Below are 9,023 nucleotides of genomic sequence, written 5' to 3'. Positions count from 1 at the left end.
ATGCAACAGTTGGGAGGGGAGGAGAGTCTGGTCCCTCAGCCTCGTGGGAGTCTACCCAAAGCCGGTGCGATAGGATTGGCTATCATGGTGATGACGGCCATCTTGGTTTTGGAGCCTGAGAGCTTCTTCAGACACGTTGCAGCAGCGATACTCATCCTGACTGTGGGGCCCTCGCTGCATGGAGTGTTTCTTCTCATAGAGGAATGTCTTCATCATGCAACTACCCGGTGAGGGAACTTAACTTCCATACTCATAGTCATACTCACACCCACAAAACATGGTAGCTGAATAAATAGATCAATATTTACATATTACCTGCCTCCCTCTCTACCTCTCCCTCTCTCCTTTTCTCACCCCTCTATCTACCCAGGTACCGTGGTGGGAGGCTGGGTCAGATGGTGACAGCCTGTGTAGGTGTGTATACTCTCCTGGGTGTGGGGTTGGCAGCGCTGCTGTTTGGCCTGACTGAGCCACAGCCCTGGAGAGACCAGTGGAGCATGGTGGTCTTGGCCTGTGGCCTCTACCCTCTACTCAGAACCCTGGGAGTACTGGTGAGATAACAAGAGCCTGATCTGGAACTCTCACACACAATATGAACCAACACAGAACCCTGTGTGTCTCCAGCAGGGTTGGGGTGAATTCCATCTAAATTCCATTAAATTCAGGATGTTCCCTGAAGTTCCAATTCCAGTTATTTTGAATGCTTTACAATGAGGACAATTTGGAATTCTGCATCGACTGGAATTGAAATGAAATTGAACCCAACCCTGGTCTCAAGGATGGTTTTAATCATCAGTCTGGTGTGGGTCTCCAAACCCTCTCCTTTAAGCCACTAATAACATAGTTTAGCTTCCTGAAGCCAATTATACTGAATGATACTGTAGCTTACATGCTGCTGTAAAATGCTGACTGTGTGTTAGTGTGATTCTTGTTAGCTCACAAGAGTTGTGGTTTTTGATTGCTCATCATGGTTGTGGTTTCAGTAAATCCCAGTAAATATTTTTATACCAGATTCCCTGCATGTCTGTCTGTGATGTCTGTCTGTGAGTAATTCTGCATGTCTGCCTGTGAGTAATTCTGGTTATATCCCAGTTGATGTTTCTCTCTCCCATATCCAGGGTCCGTCTGAAGTGGAAGTGTCAGAGATTTGTGAGGAGAGGAAGATGAACGTGGCTCATGGCCTGGCTTGGTCTTTCCACCTGGGCTACCTCAACCTGGTGTTGCCTCGTGAGGAGCTCACACACACAAAGAAAATCATAACCTCTGGATTTGATGCTGATTAATCACAACGAACAGTCGGAGAGAAGGCTGTACTTATTTTGACAGGAGCATTTATTAAGCTTTTTTCTGTAACGTAACAAATACTGTATCATGTCAGCTGTGTGTATTTGTTTATCTGTATTTTTGTGGTAGGGTTGGAGGGTTCAATAGCAGAATTCCGTGCCTCACACACGGCAGGTCCGTTTGAGACCAGGGGTTCCAGAAAGCTCCTCATCCTCCTCCCTCTCAACGCCAACATCGCTCAGAAGCTGGAGGATGAAGACACCAACATCCGTTTCTATGACAACCTCCCCAACACAGAGATCAACAGAGCAGGGGTCAGGGGGCGTGTCTACAAGCACAGTGTCTACAGCCTATTGGACGAGAACAGACAGGTAGGTAGGGATTACCTTACAGTCAGTCACCTTCTCAAACACTATCCCAAAGTGAAATGCATTACACTGGCACCACCACGTGGTCAAACAGTGAATCAACAGTGAGTGGTTAAGAACCTCTGGAAAATTCAAAAATAATGTGGGAAAGCCCAACACGTGCACAACGTGGCCAAATGTGTGCACAATCTATAAACCCATTTGCAGATTTTTTTGGGTTGTTGCACTGAATTGCCTAATCCCAGCATTCCCTGTTTGTGTGTGTGTGTGTGTGTGTCAAATCAAATGTTATTTGTCACATGTACCGAATGCAACAGGTGTAGTAGATCTTACAGTGAAATGCTTACTTACAAGCCATTATTTGTTTATTTTTTTAAAGTATTTACTAAAAAGAAACTGAAGCAATATATATATTTTTTTAACAAATAAAAAAAATTAAGGAGCAACAATAAAATAACAGTAGCGAGGCTATATACAGGGGGTACCGGTACAGAGTCAATGTATGTGGGCATCAGTTAGTCGAGGTAATTGAGGTAATATGTCCATGTAGGTAGAGGTAAAGTGACTATGCATGGATAATAAACAGAGAGTAGCAGCAGTGTAAAAATGGGGGTGGGAGGACAATGCAAAAAGTCTGGGTAGCCATTTGATTAGCTACAGTGCCTTGCGAAAGTATTCGGCCCCCTTGAACTTTGCGACCTTTTGCCACATTTCAGGCTTCAAACATAAAGATATAAAACTGTATTTTTTTTGTGAAGAATCAACAACAAGTGGGACACAATCATGAAGTGGAACGACATTTATTGGATATTTCAAACTTTTTTAACAAATCAAAAACTGAAAAATTGGGCGTGCAAAATTATTCAGCCCCCTTAAGTTAATACTTTGTAGCGCCACCTTTTGCTGCGATTACAGCTGTAAGTCGCTTGGGGTATGTCTCTATCAGTTTTGCACATCGAGAGACTGAAATGTTTTCCCATTCCTCCTTGCAAAACAGCTCGAGCTCAGTGAGGTTGGATGGGGAGCATTTGTGAACAGCAGTTTTCAGTTCTTTCCACAGATTCTCGATTGGATTCAGGTCTGGACTTTGACTTGGCCAGTCTAACACCTGGATATGTTTATTTTTGAACCATTCCATTGTAGATTTTGCTTTATGTTTTGAATCATTGTCTTGTTGGAAGACAAATCTCCGTCAGTCTCAGGTCTTTTGCAGACTCCATCAGGTTTTCTTCCAGAATGGTCCTGTATTTGGCTCCATCCATCTTCCCATCAATTTTAACCATCTTCCCTGTCCCTGCTGAAGAAAAGCAGGCCCAAACCATGATGCTGCCACCACCATGTTTGACAGTGGGGATGGTGTGTTCAGCTGTGTTGCTTTTACGCCAAACATAACGTTTTGCATTGTTGCCAAAAAGTTCAATTTTGGTTTCATCTGACCAGAGCACCTTCTTCCACATGTTTGGTGTGTCTCCCAGGTGGCTTGTGGCAAACTTTAACCGACACTTTTTATGGATATCTTTAAGAAATTGCTTTCTTCTTGCCACTCTTCCATAAAGGCCAGATTTGTGCAGTATACGACTGATTGTTGTCCTATGGACAGAGTCTCCCACCTCAGCTGTAGATCTCTGCAGTTCATCCAGAGTGATCATGGGCCTCTTGGCTGCATCTCTGATCAGTCTTCTCCTTGTATGAGCTGAAAGTTTAGAGGGACGGCCAGGTCTTGGTAGATTTGCAGTGGTCTGATACTCCTTCCATTTCAATATTATCGCTTGCACAGTGCTCCTTGGGATGTTTAAAGCTTGGGAAATCTTTTTGTATCCAAATCCGGCTTTAAACTTCTTCACAACAGTATCTCGGACCTGCCTGGTGTGTTCCTTGTTCTTCATGATGCTCTCTGCGCTTTTAACGGACCTCTGAGACTATCACAGTGCAGATGCATTTATACAGAGACTTGATTACACACAGGTGGATTGTATTTATCATCAGTAGTCATTTAGGTCAACATTGGATCATTCAGAGATCCTCACTGAACTTCTGGAGAGAGTTTGCTGCACTGAAAGTAAAGGGGCTGAATAATTTTGCATGCCCAATTCTTCAGTTTTTGATTTGTTAAAAAAGTTTGAAATATCCAATAAATGTCGTTCCACTTCATGATTGTGTCCCACTTGTTGTTGATTCTTCACAAAAAAATACAGTTTTATATCTTTATGTTTGAAGCCTGAAATGTGGCAAAAGGTCGCAAAGTTCAAGGGGGCTGAATACTTTCGCAAGGCACTGTATTCGAGAGACTTTTGGCTTGAGGGTAGAAGCTGTTAAGAAGCCTTTTGGAACTAGACTTGGCGCTCCGGTACCGCTTGCCGTGCGGTAGCAGAGAGAACAGTCTATGACTGGGATGGCTGGCGTCTTTGGCAATTTTTGGGTCCTTCCTCTGATACTGCCTGGTATAGAGGTCCTGGATGGCATGAAGCTTGTTCACAGTGATGTACTGGGCCATACGCACTACTCTCTGTAGTGCCTTGCGGTCGGAGGCCGAGCTGTTGCCATAGCAGATGATGATGCAACCAGTCAGGATGGTCTCGATGGTGCAACTGTGTAACTTTTTGAGGATCTGAGGACCCATGCCAAATCTTTTCAGTCTTCTGACGAGGAATAGGCATTGTCGTGCTATCTTTACGACTGTCTTGGTGTGTTTCTGGGAGAGGCTGTTATCCTGGCACCACACTGCCAGATCTCTGATGTCCTCCCTATAGGCTGTATCATTGTTGTCGGTGATCAGGCCTACCACTGTTGTGTCGTCGGAAAACTTAATGATGGTGTAAGAGTCGTGCTTGGCCATGCAGTCATGTGTGAACAGGGAGTACAGGAGGGGACTGAGCATGCACCCCTGAGGAGGCTCCGTGTTGAGGATCAGCGTGGCAGATGTGTTACCACCTGAGGGAGGCCTGTCAGGAAGTCCAGGATCCAGTTGCAGAGGGAGGTGTTTAGTCCCTGGGTCCTTAGCTTAGCGATGAGCTTTGAGGGAACTATGGTGTTGAACGCTGAGCTGTAGTCAATGAATAGCATTCTCACGTACGAGTTCCTTTACTTCAGGTGGGAAAGGGCAGTGTGGAGTGCAACAGAGATTGCATCATCTGTGGATCTGTTGGAGTGTTACGCAAATTGGAGTGAGTCTAGGGTTTCTGGGATAATGGTGTTGATGTGAGCCATGACCAGCCTTTCAAAGCACTTCATGGCTACAGGTGTGAGTGCTACGGGTACATAGTCATTCAGGCTGGTTACCTTGGGGTTCTTGGGCACAGGGATGAGGGTGGTCTGCTTGAAACATGTTGCTATTCCAGACTCGGTCAGGGACAGGTTGAAAATGTCAGTGAAGACACTTGCCAGTTGGTCAGCGCATGCTCAGAGTACACGTCCTGGTAATCCGCCTGGCCCTGCAGCCTTGTGAATGTTGACCTGTTTAAAGGTTTTACTCACATTGGCTACGGAGAGCATGATCACAAAGTCGTCTGGAACTGATGCTGTCGCTGATGCTCTCATGCATTTTTCAGTGTTGCTTGCCTCGAACCAGCATAGAAGTAAATTAGCTCATCTGGTAGGCTTGTGTCACTGGGCAGCTCACAGCTGTGCTTCCCTTTGTAGTCTGTAATAGTTTGCAAGCCCTGCCACATCCGACGAGCGTCGGAGACGGTGTAGTACAATTCATTCTTAGTCCTGTATTGATGCTTTGCCTGTTTGATGGTTTGTCAGAAGGCATAACAGGATTTCTTATAAGCGTCCGGTTAAAAATCCCGCTTCTTGAAAGCAGCAGCTTTACACTTTAGCTCAGTGTGGATGTTGCCTGTAATCCATGGCTTCTGGTTGGGGTATGTACGTACAGTCACTGACGTCATTGACGTCATCAATGCACTTATTGATGAAGCCAATGATTGATGTGGTGTAGTCCTCAATACCATCGGCAGAATCCTGAAACATATTCCAGTCTGTGCTAGCAAAACAGTCCTGTAGCTTAGCATCTGCGTCATCTGACCACTTCCTTATTGACCAAGTCACTGGTACTTCCTGGTTTAGTTTTAGCTTGTAAGCAGGAATCAGGAGGATAGAGTTATGGTCTGTTTGTTATGTGTGTGTTTGTCTGTAGGCCCATCACTGTGTGGTGGAGTATGCCACCCCTCTGCTGACACTGTATAAGATGTCTCAGGAGAGTAGTGCAGGGTTTGGGGAGAGGGACAGGAGAGAGCAGGTGCTTCTGTTCTACAGGACTCTACAGGACATACTGGACCGCTCACTGGAGTGCAGGAACCGCTACCGACTCATCCTGCTCAACGGTTAGATGTCTGTCTTTCAGTCCGTTTGTCCGTCTGTCCGTGTGTCTCTCTGTCTGTCCGTCCGTCCTTCTCTCTTTCTCACTCTCATAATATAAGATTGAATGTCCTCCTATGTGCCTAATATTACGACCTATGGACCCTATGTAATTTCTACTTCTTGTAGATGAGCATGAGGATGACCCTCACTTCCTGTCCAAGGCCATTCTGAAGAACCTGGATCAGCAGGAGAAAGAAGAGTTCTATGTTCTCCCTGTCAACCCTCAGCCTGAGGTGGACCACCCACTCATCCCTCCCGCCACGATCCGCATAGATGACATGCACCAAATTGAGCCAATGAGCAGTGTACCATCACTCATGATCAGTCATGACATGCCGCATACACTCAGGGAACCAGACATCCTTTCTCAATATGGTGGGACAGGTCTAAGGAGATAAACACTCACTTACATTTTAGTAGATGCTCTTATCCAGAGCAATTTACAGGAGAAATTAGGGTTAACTGCCTTGCTCAAGGGCACATTGACAGACGGTCAAATCTTTGTTAGTTTACTATGTTTGTTTGTTTACTATAGTTAAACACTGGATGTTCGGGTTCTCAATGCAAAAAAAATGATATTATTATACAACAGAATTAGTTTTAAGGAAAATGAAAACAGTAGAAATACAATATATCCTGAACTGCTTAACTGAATATAAATGCTAGGTAATACATGTCAAGGAATTTAGGTTGCTACTGGTGTGTAGCTGTTTTTTTTAGCAGGATAATGTTAATTGTGTAATACAGTCCTATATTGGCTGTAACATTTAGTGTTGTTTATCTGTGATCAATTTGTGTGTCATGTATGCATAACTGATGTAGGCATATAATAACAACCCCGCTTATTCCTTACATTGTCTGCATGTTGTTCTATACTCTCCTAAGCTCTGTAATTTATCTGTCCGTACTGTGTGTACGTGGTTTGCACAGACGGAATGTGCATGCTTGAACCACGGTGTGAAGTAAACAGAGATAGAGAGAGAGAGAGATTCCATCTTTGCATGCCTGGCCGGGGCTAGGGAGTGAGCTGAGAGCTGAGCCTGGGCTGATCATTCAGAGGAGAACAGAACCTGAGCCACAAGTTATCAGGCATGTTATCTAGCTACAGTCAGTACCATATAAATATAATGAATTGAATGGGCTTGGACGCTCTAACCCTGGCAATTTGACTGGTAAACTCATGGGTAGACTCACAATGGCTGCCTGGTATTGAGATGTGATAATTTTCATGGTATTTTGGAATGTTCTATCAACTGATGCTGGATTGCCATGGTAATGTATAATGTTCATTAAAATAATGCTAACTGATGTGGCACATGCAATGGAATGTATTTCCTGTAATGCTAGTTGAATTGACTCAACAAATCACATCACAGATTGAAGGGTACACTTCTTGCTTTTACTTCCTGGCATGGGTCTAGGTCGAAAACATACAGGATAAGACAACAAGGTCATAAATCTGGGACCAGCACCATTGCTAACTAGCATAGCTAAGAGTTGTTGCAAAGAGTTATAAGATATTATACAACGGGTGGGTCTAATCCCGAATGCTGATTGGTTAAAACCGCATTCCAGCCGGTGTCTATTCCACAAGTTACCTCCGGCTAAATCTATGACGTTAAAATGCCTATTTACTCTTTTTCCATCTGACTGCGCAATCCACTGTCTCATCAGCCCAGCCAGGCAATTTATAAACTTGATCTCCACTATAAAAAGCATCTAGACATTATCTCACATTTCTTTTCGATTAACATTTCGTTTTCAACAGCGGAGATTTGTATAAACCTTGCTGTCTGTCTCTCTGACATTTGCAACATTGTTTCAATATTCAAATTCGATCTCCAGCTGTCCCATAGTACTGAACGTGTCAGGAGTCAGGATGGGACAGACAGGCAGGCAACGTTTCTCAGCCAGTTGAAATCATCAATAAGCTGGCATCATTTTTTATGGATATAAACAAAGAAATGTCAAATGAAAAAAGGTAGAACAAAATGAAGTGCAGTTAGTTTGCAGTCTTTCCAGCTTCAGTTTGAAGTCATTGTGTTAGTTGTGTTGCTGGCTAGCTCCTCTGAACAACAGTGTACTGACTAGGGAGCACATTTTCTATGCCAGGTGAAATCTGGCATCATTAGCCCATTGCTATGGATGTATCCTAATAAATGTATCTAGAAAACAGCTTAAACAAATGCAAATGCAACTACTTTGCTGTTATTCTGGCTGTACTGTTTGACGTGACTGTAAGTTAGCCGTAGTTGGCTAGCTAGCAGGCAAGGGATAAGAACGTTGACAGCCAGTATGACAATGGAACATTTAGAACAAACTACTGGGTCAGTCCATAGATACAGAACAAAAAGACTGAATGACTGGGTCTCGTCTCTAGCAACCGAACCAGCCGGCTTGGGTAGCAACCCTAGATTTGTGTCGGGACTATATCTCGTGGAAGGATGAAATAGTATAAATAATTCGTAAAAAAAAAAAAAAAAATGAAATAATTATTTAAATATGTTGATAACCCGTTGTATAAAAGTGATAATACCTTCGAAGCTGGTGTTTGGAGGATATATTGGCACGGTGAAACAAAGTACATATATATGGTGTCTGTGTGTGTTAGGAGAGCCTTAGGGCTCTAATCAATCCGTATCATGGATGTTCAGCTTTATAATTTAAAGGCAATGGTCCCGCGTTAGCGGAGACTGCATTCACGGGCAACGCTGCATACTGTATGTCTGCTCAATCAGAAATTACCTTTCAATTTCTATCGCACAATCTGCAACCCCTGAGGGATTGCTGTGTTGAGGATCAGCGTGGCGGATGTGCTGTTACCTACCCTTAACACCTGGGGGCGGCCCATCAGGAAGTCCAGGACCCAGTTGCAGAGGGAGGTGTTTAGTCCCAGGGTCCTTAGCTTAGTGATGAGCTTTGAGGGAACTATGGTGTTCAATTCAATTCAATTAAAATGTATTTATATAGCCCTTCGTACATCAGCTGATATCTCAAAGTGCTGTACAG

The 9,023-nt window shown here is 44.0% G+C and overlaps 1 protein-coding gene across 1 annotated transcript; it reads left to right on the top strand.

The window, feature by feature from the left end:
- LOC110487764 (stimulator of interferon genes protein-like) lies at positions 1–7,309 on the top strand. The gene is made up of 6 exons (XM_021559672.2): positions 1–227; positions 371–551; positions 1,119–1,227; positions 1,414–1,655; positions 5,791–5,977; positions 6,141–7,309. The coding sequence occupies exons 1-6, from the start codon at positions 1–3 to the stop codon at positions 6,410–6,412; spliced, it is 1,218 nt and encodes a 405-aa protein (XP_021415347.2). The 3' UTR covers positions 6,413–7,309.
- The last annotated feature ends 1,714 nt before the right edge of the window (positions 7,310–9,023 follow it).

This window comes from Oncorhynchus mykiss, chromosome 14 (genome assembly GCF_013265735.2).
Source record: "Oncorhynchus mykiss isolate Arlee chromosome 14, USDA_OmykA_1.1, whole genome shotgun sequence".
NCBI lineage: Eukaryota > Metazoa > Chordata > Actinopteri > Salmoniformes > Salmonidae > Oncorhynchus > Oncorhynchus mykiss.
Note: the sequence above shows the minus strand (reverse complement) of the source record. Positions and strands in the feature narration are given on the sequence as shown.

What these genes read in the sequence shown, in the direction of transcription:
- LOC110487764 (XM_021559672.2), top strand. Translation starts at nt 1, where the DNA reads ATGCAACAGTTGGGAGGGGAGGAGAGTCTGGTCCCTCAGCCTCGTGGG. An exon ending in TCAGAACCCTGGGAGTACTG is followed by an intron (nt 552 to 1,118) that starts GTGAGATAACAA and finishes TCCCATATCCAG; the next exon opens with GGTCCGTCTGAAGTGGAAGT. An exon ending in TATTGGACGAGAACAGACAG is followed by an intron (nt 1,656 to 5,790) that starts GTAGGTAGGGAT and finishes GTTTGTCTGTAG; the next exon opens with GCCCATCACTGTGTGGTGGA.